Source organism: Vulpes vulpes, chromosome 5 (assembly GCF_048418805.1).
Source record: "Vulpes vulpes isolate BD-2025 chromosome 5, VulVul3, whole genome shotgun sequence".
NCBI lineage: Eukaryota > Metazoa > Chordata > Mammalia > Carnivora > Canidae > Vulpes > Vulpes vulpes.
The window spans coordinates 2,573,388-2,595,445 of record NC_132784.1 but is presented as its reverse complement, the minus strand read 5'-3'; the positions used below and the strand labels follow the sequence as shown (position 1 = coordinate 2,595,445).

At 38.1% G+C, this 22,058-nt stretch overlaps 1 protein-coding gene across 12 annotated transcripts in view; it reads left to right on the top strand.

The window, feature by feature from the left end:
* The window catches only part of UGGT1 (UDP-glucose glycoprotein glucosyltransferase 1), a 125,623-nt gene that overhangs the window by 87,502 nt on the left and 16,063 nt on the right, over window positions 1-22,058 (top strand). For all 12 annotated transcript variants that reach the window (XM_026015671.2, XM_072757441.1, XM_072757444.1 and 9 more), the window contains 10 exons: window positions 6,728-6,830; window positions 8,343-8,422; window positions 9,701-9,890; window positions 13,769-13,927; window positions 14,427-14,512; window positions 16,286-16,370; window positions 17,608-17,696; window positions 18,448-18,552; window positions 19,698-19,782; window positions 20,906-21,088. In XM_026015671.2, coding sequence (XP_025871456.1) covers window positions 6,728-6,830; window positions 8,343-8,422; window positions 9,701-9,890; window positions 13,769-13,927; window positions 14,427-14,512; window positions 16,286-16,370; window positions 17,608-17,696; window positions 18,448-18,552; window positions 19,698-19,782; window positions 20,906-21,088 — 1,165 coding nt within the window. The remainder of the gene's footprint in view (window positions 1-6,727; window positions 6,831-8,342; window positions 8,423-9,700; window positions 9,891-13,768; window positions 13,928-14,426; window positions 14,513-16,285; window positions 16,371-17,607; window positions 17,697-18,447; window positions 18,553-19,697; window positions 19,783-20,905; window positions 21,089-22,058) is intronic.

The window sequence follows — 22,058 nt, the reverse complement described above, 5'->3', positions numbered from 1 at the left end:
GTTCTGAGTTATTTATTTGAAAAGTTTCAAACCTAAAGAATAGTGGAAACATTTTTACAGTGAACACCTAGATATCTTTACCCTGGGTTCACCAGTTGTTAACATTATGCCACATTTATCTGTCATCTATGTGGGTTTGTTTGTGCATATGTATGTGTAGCACATAAAATGTATATTTATGTTTGCATACAAACATACGCGTACTTATATTTTTCCTGAACCATTTGAAGGTACATGGTAGACATCATTACACATCATGCCTGAATTCCTCAGCATGTTGTTTCCTGAGCACCAGGAGTGTCTCCACTATTGGCGTACCTTAGAGATTTAACCTTGAAGCAGTGATATTAAGTAGTACACAGTCCATATTCACATTTCTCCAAGGCCCCAGTAATGACCTTTGAAAACTGTTTTGTTCTTTGATTTGATTTGACCCAGATCACATGTTGCAGCTCTTTGTTGCGGGTCTCTTTTAGTCTCCTTAAATCCAGAACATTTCCCTACATGCTTTTTTTTTTTTTTTTTGTCTTTTATGACAATGACATTTTTTTTCCACGTTCTGAAGTTAGAGATTTATTTCAATACTTTACCACATACCAAATATCATGAAATCTATTTTATTTTATTTTATTATTATTTTTTTTACTGAAGTTCGATTTGCCAGCATATAGTACAACACCCAGTGCTCATCCCATTTTTATTATTATTATTTTTTTATTGAAGTTCGATTGGCCAACATACAGTACAACACCCAGTGCTCATCCCATCAAGTTCCCTCCTCAGTGCCTGTCACCCAGTTCCTCCTCTTCATTTTCAGGCTGGAGGTGTCCTTAGGTCTAAAATGAGTCTCTTGTGGACAGCAAATAGATGGGTCTTGCTTTTTTATCCAGTGCGATACCCTGAGTCTTTGGATGGGATCACTTAGCTCATTCACATTCAGAGTAACTATTGAAAGATATGAACTTAGTGTCATCATAATACTTATTCAGTCCCTGTTTCTGTGGATTATTTTTTTAGGCTTCCTCTTTCTTTTATAGGGTTCCCCTTAATATTTCTTACAGAGCTGGTGGTCACATATTCTTTCAGTTTCTACCTATCTTGGAAGCTCTTTATCTCTCCTTCTCTTCTGAATGAGAGCCTTGCTGGATAAAGTATTCTTGGCTGCATGATCTTCTCATTTAGGACCCTGAATATATCATTGCTAGCCCTCTCGGGCCTGCCAGGTGTCTGTGGAGAGGTCTGCTGTTAATCTGATATTTCTCCCTACATAAGTTAAGAATCTCTTATCTCACTCTGCTTTAAGGGTTTTCTCTTTATCTTTGGAATTTGCAAGTTTCACTATTAAATGTTGAGATGTTGAACAGTTTTTATTGATTTTCGGGAGGGGGTCCTCTCTATCTCTTGGATCTGAATGCCTGTTTCCTTCCCTAGATTTGGGAAATTCTCAGCTATGATTTGATCACATATACTTTGTGGTCCTCTCTCCCTCTCAGCCTCTTCTGGAGCCCCAATTATATTTAAATTCTTCCTTCTCAAGCTATCATTTATTTCCTTAAGCCTTTCCTCATGGTCTCTTAATTGTTTTTCTCTTTTTTCCTCAGTTTCCATCCTTACCATCAACTTGTCTTCTATGTCACTCAACTCTCTCTTCCACCTCATTCACCCTAGCAGTTAGAACATCCAGTTTGGATTGTATCTCTTTTAATCTGTTTTTAATTTCATCCTGTTTAGATCTCAATTCTGCTGTAACGAAGTGTCTAGAGGCCTTTATGCCTTTTTCCAGAGCCACCAGTAGCTTTATAATCATGCCTCTGAATTGGCTTTCTGACATCGAATTGAAATCCGCATTCTGTAACTCTATGGCAGAGAGTACTGTTTCCGGTTCTTTCTTTTGTGGTGAATTCTTCCTTCTAGTCATTTTGTCCAGTGCAGAGTGGCTGTATGAGCAGGCTGAGTCAAAAATATCAACCACGACTTAAGTAAAATTCACCCTAGATGATTCCAAAGAGGTCAGAGACCAGAAAATAAAAAAGATCAGAAAATAAAACTAAGGACCACTAAAGTGAAAAATTAAAAAAAAAAAAAAAAAAGTAGTAAAAAATAAAAGGCCAAAAACCCCAAAGAAAAAGAACAAAGAAAAAAAGAAAAGACAAAGAAGAGAAAAGGGGGTGCTGGGGGCTGAGGGTGGTGAAGAAGTGGTAGTGGAGGGAGAATGTAATCTACCTGAGGGGTCCTAGAGGGTGATCCCCTTAGTTCTGAATATGTTTTGTTTTGTATGTTAGAAGATGCTCAGTCCCAAATTTGTATAAACCAGAAATACTTATAGAAAGCCCCAACAATGACCACCAAAGCATAAGCAAGATAAAGGAGGGGAGCAGAATGGGAATGAAGAGAATATAATCTCACAGAATGAACCAGCACGGTATTCCACTTGGTTCTGGGTGTATGCTGGTCATGTTTTAGAAGGTATTAACTTCTGCCTTTGTAGAACAAAACAAGGTAGAGAAAACAAAAAACACAAAACAAAAACCTATATTTTGTATATCTCCTAAAATTAAATTGAATATGTTGAAAAGAATCCAGAAGTGAAAAATGTATCTAAGACATGTAATTATAGAAATATGAAGCCCAAAAAGGAAAAAACTTAAAAATGAAGAGTTGATAAAATATTGTAGTTAAGATGGTAAAAGAGAAAAAATATTGGAAATTTTTAGTCTGGTTTAAAAACGAGTTGTAATGGAAAAAGGAAAACAAAGGGGTACCTTCTAGTTCTATATACTATATTCCCTCGATTTTCCCTTGGTCTAGAGCTTTCCAGCGCTGCTTGGTCAAGAGCTTGCTCTTCCTTTTACTTCTAGCTGGTCTTCTGGGGGAGGGGCCTGCTGTGCTTATTGTCTGGTGTCTGTGCCTGGGTGGAGATGCCTGCCCCTCACCAGGTATAGGGCTCAGTGTGAGCTGTTTATCCTTGGTTGATCCCTCAGCAAGGTGTTTATTCCCTGGTGGCCCCGCCTCTCACAGGCAGAAGATGAAACGAGGAAAAACAACAATGGTGATGGCCAGATTTCCAGCTCTGGAGTCGAGCTCCCTGCGAGTAATTAATGCAGTCTCCCAATCCTCACTGGCATAGATGCTCCCGGGGCCAGCATAGGTGCACTGCTCTGCACAGCTTGGAGGTGCCCAGTGGCAGGAAAGTTCTCACTGTCCTGTGCATTCCCTGCTTCTACCTGTCCCAGGGGGAGCACAGGATCACTGGGTTTGTCCCCTTGGATCCCCTGGGATCTGGGACCCTGTGCCGTGGGACCCGCACTTCCAGGGTCCACCTCTGCTGAAGGGAACTGGGCATAGCCACCTCTGTCTGGAGCCGGCCCACCTAACCGACTGGCTTCTCCCAACTGCCCTGAGGGCTGCAGTGCTCTAGCCCTTTACCGATATTGAATGGAAGTTTGCGGTGCGCTTTACCCCTGGGTGCTCCTCTTCTTACAGTCACTCCAGGAATCTTGAAGCTTCACTGCCCCTCCTGGGAGTTTTTTTTTTTTTTAATAAATTTATTTTTATTGGTGTTCAATTTGTCAACATACAGAATAACACCCAGTGCTCATCCCGTCAAGTGCCCCCCTCAGTGCCCCAAAGGCTCCTCACGGTGTCCCTCCCCTACTTTATTCTTATGTCTTGTCTTTTCTTTTTTCTTTTTCTTTTTCTTTTTCTTTTTCTTTTCTTTCTTTTCTTTATTCCTTCCTTTCCTTCCTTCAAAAACTTTTCTCTATAGCATTCCAGCTGTTCTCTCTTTAAATCTCAGGTAAATTTGTAGGTGTTGAGGATGTTTTGAAAGTTATCTAGGTAAGTTGGTGGCACCAGGTTTGTTGAGGACCCCTTACCATCTTACCCTTCCTCCTCCTCTTTTTTTTAAGAGTCCAGGCCAGTTATCTTGTAGAATGTCCCACAGTCTGGGTCATCTCCTCTGGTTAGTCTTAAGATTAAGTTATCCTTAGGGAAGAATCCTTGCAGTTGATGTATATAGCCAGGCAGATTATATATCTTGATTGTGCCTTAGAGGTTTTAGATATTGAAGCTTGCATCATGCTCCTTTATGATTCTGATTTAATTAGTCTGGGGTAGATTGGACTTTGGTTTCATTGATCTGGGCTTTCTGACAGCCGGTTCTTGTGGGGATCAAATTTGACCAGACTTATTTGATGATTCAGGCTAGAGAGGAGACCCTCTCCTTTCTCCCTGGCTGTATGTTCTAATTTCTTACATTGTCATTGGGGGAAGACTTCTGGGCTCCTCGCTAGCCCTGGTTGGATTTTTCCCATTAGCACTCATCTTTTTATCATTGTATACTTTCAGGAAATAACTTACCCAGTTACCACCACAGGAAACATATTTCCTAATTGGCTTCCTATCTTGTTTGCCTTTCATGGCCCAGATAGTGAGTCCCGAGCAAGAATCTCTTCTTTTTAGAGCATCATTTTTTCCATGAGTTTTAAATAATTAAAATGCTCCAATTACAAATTCTATTATGAGACAAATTCTAATTAGAGAAATTCTTCTCATTGCGGTTGTGTTAAATAAGTGTTTGTTATATTTAAATCAGAAGTTTCTTATTTGTGTGAGAAATAGAAAGGTCTGAATTATTGCTTATGTTTATCCTTGCCCTTGAAGTGTGGCTCACAGAACAGCAACAGCATGAGCTAATCTTTAACATGAAATGATTGGTTTGGCTTTAACACACGTTTCTTCCCTTTCTTGTCTGTCACTTTTGGCCTAACTCTGGTCCTCTCTCTAATACAGCAAGTATCTTTCAACATGATATTGTTAGTTTATACTGTTCTCCATTTCCATACTGTTAGTTCTCTAATCTTGGTTTTTGTCTTATTCTCTTTTTTGTGATAGAAATGTGGAGTGGTTAAAAGAACACACAAGGTCAATTTCTGGTACTGCCTGTTGCGGATCACCTAGAACATTGGGTCAGAACATTAACTTGTCACACAGAACTCTACCCAAACCTACCAGGTTCACAGGTTTTGACCTGGGTGTGCCTTACTCAGATGCTATAGAGCATTGTTTGGGACGTTTCTTCTGGTTCCTTTTGTGAGAATTTATATAATGCCATTCTCTAGTGAGCTTCTCTGTCCAGAATTCTGGAATAGCACAGAGGTCCGGGTTATCTGAATGGCTCTCATACTTTGACTTTTACCTAGAGTTTGTTAAAGTGTAAATTGCCTGACCCACCCCCTGACTTTCTGATTCAGGAAGTCTGGATTGTTGCTGACAGTTTGTTTCTGACAAATTTCCAGATGAAGCTAATACTGCTGGTCTGGAGCCACACTTTGAAAACAGCTGTATTAGAGTGGGGAAAAAGGTTATTGTGGAATAATTATTGGCAGCTGGAAATTTTATCAAAAATTGAAAACATTTGCTTTGATAACAGGCACAAAGCTATTTTGATGGTTATTTCCAAAGCAGTTAAGATTTGAAATAGCCTTCATCACCATTTAAACTATAGTTCCTCAGTTTTATTAGTTACATTTTATTTTGTACTTTTGTTTTTCCTCCCACTGAGTAAATTGCTTTTGCACAGAACAGTAGTGATTAGCACCAGAACTACATTAAAATATTGTTGAGAGCAACCAGAGATAGGCATTGATTTGACAAATGTAGATTTTGGAAAATTGGATGTGTTTTAAAACCCTTTCAAGTTGATTCATTTTCAAAATGTATCAGAGGCTCCTCTTAAGTCATCTAAGTCAATATGACTTCAGAAGGAGGCCATGTGACTAGAAACAGCAGCTGGGAAGGTGCACCTTCTCCTCAGAAAACCTAGATGTACAACCTGACGTCTAAACGGCTACTGTTTTTCACTTACTAAGACAAAATATGTATGACTTAATGTCCTTGTAAAGGGACTCAGTTCTTTTGGAAATGCGATTAATAACATGTATTATGCACAAAAATATTTCTATCCTGTGACTCAGTAATCTCATGTCTAGGACTCTGTCAACTCTAAAGAAATTTCTAAGTATGAAAAAAACTTGTATGTATGGGGTTACTTATAGGTTGCAAAAGCCGTCCAAATGTCCAGCAATAAGGAATAGCTTAAGTAAACATGCCAGATTCACTTGGTATATTGAAGATTATTTCCTATTCAGGATGCTTGATGTGTAACAATATGGAAAAATGATTGTGATAAAGTGGTGGGGGAAGCAAGGATATTGTTCTAAAATTGCTAATATTCGTTAGGTATAGCTGCTCTTTATGGGCTTTTGAGAAGGTCTATGGAAAAAAATGCCACAGCATGGTTGGGTTGGGATGGCGAGATTTTATGATTATTTCCTTTTTCTCTCACAAGTTTTCTGTAATGTTCTTTGTATTATTTTTAAAAATCTATTTCTTCACTACTCATTACTCTTCTTGCCAAGAAATTAAAAAATTGGTATAGTGTTTATAATTGTCAAAAACAAACATCAGCTTTTAGCATCAAGCTGGTTTTCCTTCTCAACACATATCTCTTTGTTCATTTGGAGTGAACTTGAATCTTTAGCAGGTTTTGCAAACTTTTAGGTAGATATAATTACATGATTAACCACCATGTAACCTTACTGTTCTAGTAAACAAGTGTTTTTAGAAATGCTGAGAGGGCTGATAGGTTATATTGACCTTTTAAAAAAAAGTTAACTTGTTTTCTCTTTTCCACTAGATTAATGTTTTGTCTTTTTTATCTCTGTAGTGCAATTAAAATGAGACCAAAGGAAGGAGAGACGTATTTTGATGTCGTGGTTGTCATTGACCCTGTCACCAGAGAAGCACAGAGACTTGCCCCATTGCTCTTGGTAGGCATACCCTAAATGGCAGTTCACATTTCTTGGTCCCAGGCCCTGTGACTCTCTGAGTGTCATTGTTCCCCTGGTTATCTTCAGAGAGCACTGGAAAATGTTACAGGGCATCTTGGCAAAGCACAAATGTCTTCATAAATATTGATAATGGCTCTGCAAACAGCCTTATAACCTTGAAAGTTGGCACAAGTTTGGTTGGTTTCCTCATGTAATTTTTAAAAAATGTCCTATTTAGAGCAAGGTGTCTCTCTCTCTCTCTCTCTCTTTTTTTTTTTTTTTTTTTTTTAAGATTTTACTTATCTGGGATCCCTGGGTGGCGCAGCGGTTTAGCGCCTGCCTTTGGCCCAGGGCGCGATCCTGGAGATCCGGGATCGAATCCCATGTCGGGCTCCCGGTGCATGGAGCCTGCTTCTCCCTCTGCCTGTGTCTCTCTCTGCCTCTCTCTCTCTGTGTGTGACTATGATAAATAAATTTAAAAAAAAATTAAAAAAAAAAAAAAAGATTTTACTTATCTATTCATGAGAGACAGAGAAAGGCAGAGACATAGAGGGAGAAGTAGGCTCCCTGGGGGGAACCAGATATGGGACTCGATCTCCAGACCCAGGATCATGCCCTGAGCCAAAGGCTCAACCTCTGAGCCACTCAGGCGTCCCTAGAGCAAGATGTCTTTTAATTAAATTGATTTGGGGCAGCTTGGGTGGCTCAGCGGTTTACTGCAGCCTTCAGCCCAGGGCCTGATCCTGGAGACCCAGGATCGGGTCCTGTGTCGGGCTCCCTGCGTGGAGCCTGTTTCTCCCTCTGCCTGTGTCTCTGCCCTTCTCTCTGTGTCTCTCATGAATAAATAAATAAAATCTTTAAAAAAAATAATTAAATTGATTTTTTCCATATTTTGATTTATAATGAATAAGAGTTAAAAAGAGTAAAATAATTTTATCATTTTCCTTTTTAAAAACTAGCATTTTTTAGATTAGCATGTCTTGTAGATTTGTATATTACAATTTTAAGAAAATTTAAGAACTCTACCAAAAAGACAGTTGCCTCAACATCTTTTTTTTGAGTTGTATTTCTTTTTTGAGGTGACATTTAATTGACATATAATCAACTAACCTTTTGGTGGATGTGTGTATATAACGTTTTTCCTACTATAGTATTTAGACCATACTGATGAACCTTTAAAATTTTCCTTGTATAGACAGCTCTCCCATTATCCATCAGTTGCTTCATTACATGAGGAGGAGCAGTGATTTGCAGTAGCCCATTGGCCATGCTTTTGCCAAGTGATACGTGTTTGTGATTTAGATTGTGTGCCAGAGTTGTGATTTTCAGAAATTTCTCCAGTACAGATTTTATGGCTTTTATTACCTTTCTGTGTTTCTTGAGATATTAAGAGGTGTTAACTTAGTGTCAGAGTGGATGTTTCTGAAGAGAATATGTAAATATTTTGCCTCAAATATCAGTCACTTTCTATGTAGGAAAATTTTATGTTTTGTCCCTGGCTTACTCTTTTAGGTTTTAACCCAGCTGATCAACATGAATCTAAGAGTGTTTATGAACTGCCAATCTAAACTTTCTGACATGCCTTTAAAAAGGTAAAACAAACTGTTTAAGAAAATCAATTGAAAATGTGGTACTAAATCTGAGAGGTGATATTAAATGTTAAAGATCAAATGGGTTTATAGGTGGACTTCATGTTTGAAAAGATTGTCAACTGTATGTTCAGTTTTGCTCAATTTCTGCTCTCATCCACAGTTCTAAGAACTTAGTGTGGGCATGGAAGCATTTAAGTGGCATTAACTCAGGTTACTTGAGCCTGCCTGCCTCTCTCCCTCCCTCCCTTGGAATTTATGTAGTTCTTTAATTTTAGAGTATTTGGATCAATGTAGCTATTAAATTTACCTAGTTAAAAAAAATGTGCTGTGGTACAGAAAGACACTTGTCTGTTCCTTTTTATCTTAAAAGTGGAGCAGTTATTTCAAGTTGGAGTATATTTGTCAGAGGAAGCTCATTTGCATGTATCTTGAGAAGAAGAGCAGGCTTAGCTCTATGTTGTCTGAACCTTGGAATGGTCATTTATGAAGAAAGTTCTATAAAAAGATGTTAATAGTAATAGGGTAGCCATCTGCTGGGTCTGTGGGAAATTCCTGATGTGCAAATGTGCTGTGTTTGTGGGTTTTTTTTTTTTTAATTTTTATTTATTTACTTGAAAGAAAAAGAGAGAGCACAAGCCAGGAGGCGAGTTGAGAGGGAGAGATAGACTCCCTGCTGAGCAGGGCTCTACCCCAGGACCCTGGGATCCCTGCTGAGCAGGGCTCTACCCCAGGACCCTGGGATCACGACCAAGGCAGATGCTTACCAACTGAGCCTCCCAGGCGCCCCTGTATGTGCCATGTTTTAGAAGTTAGATTCTAAGTGAACTCAAGCACCGTTTGAAAGTGACTAAACCATTCTCAACCTCCACCATTGTCCTTGAGTAGGAGAAATGTTTAAACTGCTGCATGTAGTGTTTTCAGGGCTCACCTGAGAACCATTTAGGACTTTGTGTTTAAGAGAAAAATAAGTTTCTCTTACTGATGGGAGGCATGTGTTTAGGAAATTTTGTGACTCCAAACAACAGCCACCCTTACCAGTACCAGAAAGAATGACCTCTCCTCTCAATTCTCTTCCTCCTGCTCTTGCATCTGCAACAGCCACAGGAGGCATAATTAGGTCAAGAGATGGTATTGGATACACTTTTCCCAGTCTGGGAGGATACCCTTGCAAATCTAGTTTGTTTTATTTTAAGCTAGCTAGTGACCTGTGTGAATGCCTGTGAACTTAAAGACTATGGGAATACTAAAAAGACTCACTTTTTTTTTTTTTAATTTCAGCTTTTACAGATATGTCTTAGAACCAGAGATTTCTTTCACTCCAGACAATAGCTTTGCTAAGGGTCCAATAGCAAAATTTTTGGATATGCCACAGTCTCCTCTTTTCACCCTGAATTTGAACACACCGGAGAGTTGGATGGTGGAGTCTGTCAGAACACCGTATGATCTTGATAATATTTATTTAGAAGAGGTAAGAATGTCATTGCTCCTACATATGTAATCTCGTGTTGTAAAACTGTTTAAGATGGAGTGGTGGTAGTTTCTGACTGAACAGAGATGTCTATTATCACTTATAATTGTATTATTAAAAAATAATAGCTTCATTGAGATCTGTTTCACACACCATAAAATTCACTCTTTTAAAGTATACAGCTCAGTAGTTTTAGTATATTCACAAAATTGTTCAGCCATTACCACTACTTAGAAACTCCATACCCATTAGCAGTCATTCCCCATGACCCCTAGCAACCACTATTCTACATTCTGCCTCTGTGGATTTGCCTGTTCTAACATTTGATCTAAAGAGAATCATATATTTTTGTGACTGGCTTCTTTCACCTAAATTATTAGTTTTAAGGTTTGTCTATGTTGTAGCATGTATTAGTATTTAATTCTTTTTTATTGCCAGAAAATATTTTATTGTATAGATATATCACATTCTGTTTATCCATTCATTGATAGACATTTGGGTTGTTTCTACTTTTTGCCTATTATAAATAATGGCTGCTGTGAACATTCATGTCCAAGTTTTTGTAGATGTGCTTTTATTTCTCTTGGAATTGGTGGATCATACAGTAATTCTTTGTTTAATTAGTTGAGGGCCTGCCAAACTTTTCCAGGGTGAGTGCACCATTTTCCATTCCTGCCTATGATGTTGAACATTTTTTTCATGTGTTTATTGGCTTTATATTCTCTTTGGGGGAGAAATGTCTGTTCAATTCCTTTGCCTATTTTAAAATTTTTCCTTGTCTTTTTATTGTGGAACTGTAAGAGTTCTTTGTATATTCTGGATGCAAATCCCTTATCAAATACACGATTGGTAAATAATTTCTTTTTTTTTTTAATAATTTCTTTCATTCTGTTACCTGTCTTTTACTTTTTAGATAATGTTCTTTGAAGCACAAATGTTTCTAATCTTGATGAAATCTGTTTTGTTTTTAAGATTTTATTTATTTATTTATTTATTTATTTGAGAGAGAGAGAGAGAGAGAGAGAGAGAGAGAGAGAGAGAAAGGCAGAGACATAGGCAGAGGGAGAAGTAGACTCCATGCAGGAAGCATGATATGGTACTCAATCCCGGGACTCCGGGATCATGCCCTGACCCAAAGGCAGATGCTCAGTCGCTGAGCCACCCAGGTGTCCCTGTTTTTTTGTTGTTACCTGTGCTTTTGGTTGTATACCTGAGAAATCAGTGCTTAATCCTAGGTCACGAAGATTTACTCCTATAAGACTTTCAAAGTTTTAAACTCTTCCAATTAGGTCTTTTATTCATTTTGAGTTTTTTGTATATGGTATGAGGTATTACTACACCTTTCTTTGCATGTGAATATCCATTTGTCACAGTACTATTTGTTGAAAAGACTATTCTTTCCCCATTGAATGATCTTGGTACTACCTTTGTCAAAGTTCTGTTAAACCTACATGAATTTAATTCTAGACTCTCAGATCTATTCTCTTGATCTGTGTCTGTCCTTAGGCCACACTTGTCTTACTGTAGCTTTGTTGTGAGTTTTGAAACTGGTGAGTTTTCCAATTTTATTCTTATTTTTTTGGGATAGTTTGGCTATTTTGGTTTCTTTGTATTTTGGAATCAGCTTATTAATAGTTGTAGGAAAGGCTGCTGAGATTTTGATAGAGATTACATTAAATCCCTAGATCAGTTTGAAGAATATTGCCATCTTAACATTAAGTGTTCTGACCCATGAATATGGGATGCCTTTCCGTTTATTTGAGTCTTTAATTTCTTTCAGAAATGTTTTATAGGTCTTAGTATACAAGCTTATAAAAGATCATGTCATCTGCAGATAGAGGTAGTTTTATTTCTTCAAACAAAATATCTTTTATTTAACTTTCTTACCTATTTGGGAAAATATTAAATTACCAATTAATTCCTTTATTATGGATTTGTTTAGATTTTCTATCTCATCTTAAGTCAGTTTCTGGAGTTTGTGTCTCAGGAATTTATCCATTTTATCTAGATTATAATTGGTCTGTAGTTATAGCATTTTTCTACAGTCTTTTAAATTTAAGCTTAATAGTGATGTGTCTTTTTCCCTTGCTGATTTCAGTGAGTTGGCTCTTCTCTCTTTTTTTTTGTGGTCACTTTAATTAAAAGTTTGTCAGTTTGTTGATATTTTTGAAGAACCAGCTTTTGGCTTCATTGATCTGTTTTTCTCTGTTTTTCTGTTCTTTATTTCATTTATGTTCATATAACTATTTTGAGTGTCTAAGGTAAGTGGTCCTTTCCCTCAGTCCACTTTCAAAGATCGAGAGTTCACAAGTGTAGTTTCACTGATGTCTCTTTACAGCCCTCACTCTCTGTACCTGGCTCAGAGTGTATGAACAAAAGAATTAAAACACATGGTCTTTACTTACAAGGAGCTAATGGCATCTCAGAGCCTTCTTCCTTTTAAGATAACTGTCTCTGTGTCTGTCCTAAAGATCTCTTCCTAGAGTTGAAGCCTGTTTCCTGGCTCTTCTTCTTAGGAATTGGGAGATCAGGAACTTGAAGATAGTTATTAAAGGACTTCTCAGCCTTCTTTTCATTAGGGTCAAGAAGAATCTCACAGGTGCTAATAAGTGAGGGGAGAGTATGTGTACACATTTGCCTTATTCCCCACCTCAGACCTGTCTACCATATTTGTAACAAATGGGAAATACAGTCTTTGCCCTTGAAGAACCAACTTTTGGCGAGGAGATTGTACAATGGCCACAGAAAGCACTAAAGAGCAGTGCAAGAAGGCACAGAACAGATGCAGAGCAGCTCTCTTCCATATCCTTAGAGTTTTTGCTGCTATTTCCTAGGCTTTCTCTGTATCTGCTGAAAACAGAGCATGGGACTTGGTGAGCTTGTGGAGGTTTACCCCTTAGCTTTCATTATTATGCTTTTGGAATTCAGTGTTGCAGTAACACATTAAGTTCCAAATGGTGCATTATTAGCATTAGGTAGAATTACAGAGCCAAGTGTGAACTAGCCTGGGATAAAAACCCTTTAATTAACAAAAGCCAAGCTGCCCCAAGACCTTGCAATTATATTGTATTTTCTGCAAGGAATCAGTAATAATTTAGGCAATTGATGTAGAATATGAATGGTTTTATGTCATTATGGAGCTATGATACATTTTAGGTATTTGCATTTAGAACAGCATTAGTATTTTCAGCTATATCCTGTAGGCCAAGATGAATTTACAGTTTTCTCTGCTGTTCTTATTGTTATCTTCCTTATTCTTTAGCTTTTAGATCTATTTGTTCTTTTGACAGTGTATTTTACGTACTTTTCCCCATGCTACTTCCTAGATGATAATGTGATCTTTCCATCTGTACAGAACCTCCTTATTGTATTCTTTTTTTCCTGATTCTTTTCCCAACCCATCTGAGTTTTGAAAATTGTATACGGTTGTTAACCACCAGCATATCAAGATACTGAGCATTTCCATCACCCCAGAAAGTTCTCTTGTGCCCCTTTACAGGCATTCCCCTCCCCTTTCTGTCACTATAGTTTTGCTTTTCCTTAAATTTCTTAGAAATATGGCCATACAACGTATAGTCTTTTATGTCTGGCTTTGTTCACTTTGCACAAGGTGCTTGAAATCCGTGTTATTACATGTCTCAACAGTTTGTTTCTTTTTAAGATTTTATTTATTTATTCATGAGAGACACATGAGAGAGAGGCAGAGGGAGAAGCAGGCTCCCTGTGGGGAGCCCAATGCGGGACTCAATCCCAGGACCCTGGGATCATGACCTGAGCCAAAGGCAGATGCTCAACCACTGAGCTACCCATGTGCCCATAACAGTTTGGGTTTTTTTATTGGTGAGTAATTTTCAAGTGATTTAATTCTGCTGTTGCAGGTGGATAGTGTGGTGGCTGCTGAGTATGAGCTGGAGTACCTCTTACTAGAAGGTCACTGCTATGACATCACCACAGGCCAGCCCCCACGAGGACTGCAGTTTACATTAGGAACTTCAGCCAACCCAGTCATTGTGGATACCATTGTTATGGCCAATCTGGTAAATAAGCAGTACATCACGTGGTGGTATTGAGTCATATTAATTTGGACACTACGATTTATGATGAAGGAGTTTGTAATGTGAACATGAGGGAGATTAAAATCCATGTTCGACTGAATTTGGTCAATATAAAAATTATAAGTTAACCTTGTAGGTCAGAAGTACATGTCAGCCTAAAAAAAAATGCTAGAATATTTTTAATATTCTTTTCTAAGTAAAGTGGCCCCTGCAAATAAATTGCTTATGAGCTGACAGTGTTTTTCTTGGCTTTAAAGGTTTGTAGCTTATTCACACATGACACATTGATCCTTCACTCACAGATCAAGAACCCCCTTCTTGGCTTCACTGGCCTGTATTTTGCTAGTGTTTCTAATGTGTAGGGTTTTGTTTGTTTGTGTGTTGTTTTTTTAAAGAATTGCACCGAAATTATAACTATCCCTCGAAAACAGTATTTTGATATTTCAAAGAGAACTAAAATTTGTCTTTCTTCTTGCTGTAGGGCTACTTTCAGTTAAAAGCCAACCCGGGAGCTTGGATTCTCAGACTAAGGAAGGGTCGTTCTGAAGATATTTATAGAATCTACAGGTAGGATAAAGTGATGTAAGTGCTGTTTTTCCAGAACATTTTGTAAAGAATCAGCTTGAATTGAGTACTACACTGACAGCCAGGGAATAAGGATTTAATTTATGTATGATGAAACAGTGCAATTCTAGAAAATTGAGTACAGAAGAACTGTCAGGGTATGATAGGGCAATAACTGGTGTTAAATACTAGGAAGTGTAGTCAAATTTCACTCTTTAGTCTTTCCTTTGTGCTAATAGCATCTTTGAATCAGACCATTTTCTCACTGCAATGAAAACCATAGGCAGATGAAAAATTGAGTCATTTCAAGAAAGGAAAGAAAAAATGAATAACAGTTTTTTTCTACCTAGACAGTGTATTTCTGGACCCTGGGTGAATTGCAGATACACAATAAGTATAAGCTTTGGCCATGAAATCCGTAGTACTGGCACTGGCTTTCCCAGGCTGTGGGAGTATGGAAGTATGTCAGAGCATTTCGTTGGTTAAGGGTTTTTGCCTTGAGATTTGCTCTGACTGCCGATTAGTTTAAAAAAATTATACTGCCTTTTAAAAGGTATAATCTAAATTCTGCTTAACACAATTTAATTTTAAGCTATGTGAACAGAGTTCATGTCAATTTTTAGGGAGTGATTCCCATTACAGTGTATCTAAAATATTCTCTTGTGTCATCTTACTTCTATAGGATCTTTAGAGCAGTGTGGATTTTTGAACCTGTATTATAATAACAGATTCATAGTAAATACCAGGTTTTCTTCCAAGTAATGTTTTCCAAATATTGTTTTGTAGAATTTAATCCCATCATTAGAAGTTTTACTTGTTCTTCTTCTAAACTTTGTCCCTTTGTTTTCCTGGCTACTCTTTGCCTTCCCTAGCAGTGGGGAGTCCTCCTTTCTTCCTACTGTCTAGGGCTCCCTTTATCTTGGATATTCTCAGATTCTGGAGTATTTAATGTTCCCCCATTAGGAGTATTTCATGTTCCCCCATTAGAAACTTACCTTGCCTGAGAACTCTGCTCTCTGCTGGATTACAGTGAATGAATACAGTGAGTTCATATTTTGTTGTGGCTTTCTGCACTTAACACCTTGAAAATTGGTGCTTGGAAATTTTAGGCATTGCAGTTGATTGGGGATATCTTGTTTTTAATTATAAATATTTCTTCCTCTGCCGAAGCTCTGCCTGCAAATAGAGCTTATTATAGTTCTTATATATATATTCTCCAGAATATGGGCACTGGATTGAGTACAGGGCTTACAGTTGGCTGGTTGTGTGCCTCTAGGCAAAAGGATAGAGTAGATAGATGCCTGTACAGAACTCTGAAGTAGAGTCATGCTTTATTTGTCCATGAAAGAGTAGAGTAATGTGTTCCTAGTGATGGTTCAGAGTGGCTCATGCGCCTGGGCACTCCTTTATTGCTGGTACTGAGCTTGGCTCAGACTTTGTGAATATAGGCCTTGATTAAGTGCTCATCATGAGCTTGCCAGCACTGGCAGCTTTTCACTCTGTGAAAGGTAATTTAAAGAGGAGACTCAAGAAGGAGGTTTGGGTTGTGACTGATTAGAATGCTCAATGTTTGACGGATAGAGATTCTGACAAAGTGCTTTTGTGTAGCTTAAAGGGGCTTCCTACAGGTTGTGAGAAAATAATTTGTTCTGGAAAACTCCTTTATGATAAAGATGATGGACGAATATGGCAGATTGATGTCAGACCACTTACTGCATTTTGAGAATTGTAATTTGTAATGTCTGTCTTACTCTTTCCCTTTCTTTTCTCTCTAAGCCATGATGGCACAGATTCTCCTCCTGATGCTGATGAAGTTGTTGTTGTCCTCAACAACTTCAAGAGCAAAATTATTAAAGTGAAGGTGAGTTTAGTAATGCTAAGGCAGCCACTCTTTTATAGTGGGTAAAGGTGGCGATATTCTGGCATTCAATAGCTCTTACCTAGAAATAGATGGATGTGTTAACTGATAATGCTATCACCATGGTCATCGTTTTACAATATATATGCATATCAAATCATCACATTGTACACCTTCAATTTATATAATGTTTGTCAATTTTATGTCAGTAAAGCTGATGGGGGAAAAATCCAGCTTAAAACTTTAATTCATCCTTTGGAGTTTTATAGTGTTTATAGGAATGCCTTTTTTTTTTTTTTTTTTTTCCCCTGAGAGAGAGCATGTGCAGGGTAGGGTGGTGGGGATGGGGAGAGAGAGAGAGAGAGAGAGAGAGAGAGAGAGAGAATCCTAAGCAGGCCCCATGCCCAGTTGGAGACCAATGTGGGGCTCAATCTCACAATCCTGACATCATGATCTGAGCCAAAATCAAGAGTCAGACACTTAGCCAGCTGAGCCACCCACGTGCTCCAGAATACTTCTTTAAATGTAAAATGTCTTTTGTAAATATACATTTGTGGCTTTCTTCAACTGAGAGATGGCACCTTTTGGGAAATCTCAGTGAGAAATATCAGTCTCATTTTACATAAAGTGTTTTCCTAGATACGATTTTGCTTACATAGCCATAGTTCACATTACTGTTCATGACTGTTCTCAAAAAATTGAGAAGAAAATTTCAATGACAGTAATAAGTGGTAGCCCTCTTTCATTTCTTTTCACTTAGAATTTTGAAGTTCTTAGTGCCTTAAATTCAAGTAAAAGGTATTATGGAATAAATAATCATTACACACAGTAAAATGTAAGGCAGACCATACACGGTGGAGCAGAAAACTGGTCTCTGCTGGTGAGAAGATTGAACCTGTCTTTATCCTGGTAAATCCTGAAAACAGGCTGTGACATGAAGTGACTTCCTCCTGACCATGCTAATGCCAACTGCACACTTCCTCTGCAGCCAGCTGTCAGCTTGGTGAATGAGGCTTCTAATTTTGCTCAGATTCTGTTTCCTACACAGTAGAATTTAAGGTTCTGTGACCATTTTTCAAAGTAAAAACAAATTAAAAGAGGTTGCTGTCTCGTCACCTGAGGCTTTGGTATGATATGTTGAAGATGGTTCTGTTGAATTCATCTGTACTCCAGGTGGGTTGTCTGCTTGTGGGAGAATTCATTCCCTGTTGTTGATGGCACTCCTCGCATGTGGTTGCAGGTTCAGAAAAAGGCAGACATGGTGAATGAAGACTTGCTGAGTGATGGAACTATTGAGAATGAATCTGGATTTTGGGACTCCTTCAAATGGTAAATTGGCATCATTAAAAAAAAGTAAGATTTTTTAAGGAAAGACTGAGATATGACACCATCCCTCCCTTCTTTTGAGTATAAGAATCCCATCTGAGAAGAAATGTGTGGGAAATATCAGAAAGGGAGACAACATAAAGACTCCTAACTCTGGGAAACGAACCAGGGGTGGTGGAAGGGGAGGAGGGCGGTGGGTGGGGGTGAATGGGTGACAGGCACTGAGCGGGGCACTTGACGGGATGAGCACTGGGTGTTATTCTGTATGTTGGTAAATTGAACACCAATAAAAAATAAATTTATTATTAAAAAAAAAAAGAATCCCATCTGGGCCTTTCAGCATCTACACTCTGCCACCAAATCTTCTGCTTCTCTTTAGAGTAGATGTGTGTTTTCCACTGACAAAGTGAAGGAGGCTAATGTCCCCTTGTGGGGAAGTTACTTCCTGCCTCTCGTTGCGTTGTGCCTGTCCTTCCATTGAGCAGATCACATTCCGTGGAATCGCCTGTGTTCAGTCTGTCCCTGAAGCTACGTGGTAGCCTGCAGGCAGCATCCATCTCTTTACCCTGTGGTGGCTTGGTTGCCTTATGCCCTCTACGGGTGCCAGCAGATGCTTCACCGGCTCCTCCTGCACCCCCACCCCCCCAGGGAAGGAACTGGAATGGAAAACACCATCTCTGTAGCTCTTCCCTTAAAGGGCTATGTGTCTGTACTAGCATTTCAAGTGTTCTTGTTTTTACCTTTATTATTATAGGGGCTTTACAGGAGGACAGAAGACTGAGGAAGTGAAACAAGATAAAGATGACATAATTAATATTTTCTCTGTGGCATCTGGTCATCTCTATGAGAGATTTCTCCGGTTAGTCATGTTGATTATTTCAGTATATACCAATGAGTTTGTCACCATATTCTTATTTAGAGAATGTTTTATGGGATTCTGTCTATTACGTTTCTGTGTATCTGAAGCACTCTGAAGATTGTGAATATATCATTGTATTGTTTTGATCTGCTAGTCTCATAAAGTCTGGCTGTATCATAAATGCATCTTTGTGGATATTACAAGACTATAAACGTTTAATACCACTATGCACACATTATAAATAATTGGCCCCCAAGCATTGCTTAAGCCAGAAATTAGGAGGTTAACACAGAGAGTACAAGTAGAATAGGGCCTCCAAAGATGCAGAACACCTTTGTTTTATAGACATATTCAGAGGGTAAAGGGAGGCCTGAGGTCACCCAGCTAGAGCCACAGGGAAGTCACAGCCTTGGGCTGGTTGATGCAGTGGTGGCCAGGGGAAGGCTTGGCTGTGAATATGCTCCTTTACTTGAGGGAGTTTCCTAATGCCAGGGTTCACTTTACTTTTAACTTTCCGTGACAAATCTACTATGGAAAAGAATTAAACTATCATGTTAATCAGATTCAGCCCTCCCATTTCCAAGAAATAACTGACCTAAAATAGTTATGTCAAGTGTTAGTAATAATTTAATTAAGTTCCTTGACTCAGTTTGTTTTTGTCTGTTTTCAAAGTAGGAAATCATGACGCTGTTGCCATTTGCCATCCCCTGTCCTCTCCCTGTTCTCTTCCCTGGCGGGGTCTCTAATAGAGGCTGTGGGGGGCATGCAGCCACACAGAGCTGCTGTGGCCTTACAGGTTTTCTTTTCAGAGTCCTGTAGTGAGTTTACCACAAACTTTGTTACTTATTTGTACCGTAATTAAGACAGCAGTTCATGAAGCAAGTATATTTAAAGAATGTAACATGATTAAAACATTTGTCTTTATCAGATATATTTTTATGGGTGAGAAATACTCTTTCTTTTCCATCCATTGATAACCTTATAATAGCTGCAGTTTTCCATTTTCCATTAGTAAAGGTCTCTCTTTGCCATCAGTCTGCTCTGCCATGGAGAACACTTAATGGTTTCATGATTGACTCTACTTGATTTTGTTGACATTAAAAAACATTGAAAGATTATTATTACTATTTGCTTTTGTTTGACAGTATAATGATGCTATCAGTACTGAAGAACACTAAGACTCCTGTGAAATTCTGGTTCTTGAAGAATTATTTGTCTCCCACATTTAAGGTTTGTTTCTCAGGGGGAAGGAGAAGATTCTTGTTAAGGAGATATGAATGGAATGATATACTTTTTACTGCTTCTATGTTTTTGTATGATTAAAAATTTTCCTTTTGATTAGATTTCCTTAATTCAGTTGCATATATTTTTAAAATGATTTATCTTAAGTGATCTCTACATCTAAAGTGGAGCTCGAACTGGTGATCCTAAGGTCAAGAGTCACACACACTTCCGACTAAGCCAGCCTGGCACCCCCAGTTGCATATTTCTGTGTTCATTGCAGACTGGATTATTTTGGAGGAATAGTTGTTATGATACCACACACAAAATTCTGACCTTTTTGAAGCTTGGATAACATTGGAGGAGAATCTTTTGTGTTGATGAAATAACATTCTCTTCCTCTGAGCACATATATTATAAAGCACAATTAAGAAAGCATAGTGCTGGTTTCCAGTGAGGAGGATGATTCATTCTATCATGAGCAATTAACTACCCAGTGGTCTCTGGAAGTAATGTTCCCTATGTGCAAAATGAAAACAAGACTTGGAAAGTTTTCTGCTTTATTTATATTAGTTAGTATTTGTTATCTAAATTGATTTATATATATCTTTTGGTTGTTATTGTTCTATAGAATTTGCTGAACAACTTTTAATGTATTCAGCAGTATCTTTCCTAGATAGGCAATTCGCTTCTGATCCTCTGAAGGTACTTATATTTAGGATCTGAAAGACTTAACATAAATTTGTTCAGAATATTTGGATTGGCCATGTTATTTCCTGGGTTAGGCATAGGTATGAGAAAGGCTTTAAATCAATCCCAAACAACGTTTTACTGAAATCATGTTTTGACAGTTTTTTCCCATAAAACACACATATAAACACAAAAGCCCTTCATTGAAAGATTTGTCATTTCATGTGGTAATCAGAAGTCATAAAGAAATGGGGGTTTGACACAGTATTCTGTATTCTTTTATGTAGTCGTAGGTAAGTCAGGGTCAGATTTCTGTATTAGACTGCTCTTATGGTAAATGTGTTTTACTTGTTCCATAATCATGATGACTGATTTACATTATACAGTTGATTTTCTTCATCAAAATAAATGGTGGTTTGTTGTTTCCTATGTCCAAAAATAGGAGTTCATACCTTATATGGCAAATGAATACAATTTCCAATATGAACTTGTTCAGTACAAATGGCCCCGGTGGCTTCATCAACAGACTGAGAAACAGCGCATCATCTGGGGTTATAAGATCCTCTTCCTGGATGTGCTCTTCCCACTAGTTGTTGACAAATTCCTGTTTGTGGATGCTGATCAGGTAAGCTCTCTTACAAGCCAGATTTAAACAGTTTGCATTAAGGGCATTAGACTTCCTTTTCATTAAAAAAAAAAAAAAAAAAAAAAAAAAAAAAAAAAAAAAAAGACTTCCTTTTCATTTTTTAAATGATTTTTTCTTTTGTTTAAGATTTTATTTATTTATTCACAAGAGACACAGAAAGAGAGAGGCAGAGACACAGGCAGAGGGAGAGGCAGGCTCCCTCTGGGGAGCCTGATGTGGGACTTGATCCCAGGACCCCAGGACACGACCTGAGCCAAAGGCAGAGGCTCAACCACTGAGCCACGCAGGTGCCCCTGTTTTTCTAGTTACAGAAAAATACATGCTTATGATACATTATTTTAGGATATATGGAAAGTGACACCCAAATGTGTCACCTTTAAAGTTTGAATTTAATCTATCTCCTTTTCATCTTTTTTTTAATGCCTCTTTTGCACAGTTGTGATTACATCATGTATGCAGTTTTGTTTCTTACTTTAACTAAAAACTAAACTAAAACTAAAAACTGGAAGATTGAGGTTTAACAGTGCTTGCAATTATCTCCAACTTTTTACCCAAAAGCTAGGAGTTGTTGACATGGTTAAGAGAGGGGAAGCTCTAGTTGATAGATGCTTGGCCTTGATAATTTGGAAGTCTTCAGCTATTCTTCCCCGTGTCAAGATTTGACCAAAAGGAACACACTTTAGTTTTAAAACATACAAACTCAAAAAGTGTGATTATAGTTCTCCTTTACAGCCTTCCCCCTTACCCTGATCTGGCTGAAATCTGAGGTAATCATCTGAATGGAAGTGATATATAATATGTGTAAAAGCCATACGGCCAGAAACTTCATCTACCTCTTTGGAATTACCTGCCTCATCTGGCTCATGGTATCACAACTGGCTAGACCTGAAGCATGCTTTCTGGATTCTGATATAAGCACACTTACTCTTTATTGAGTACTTGATATGTG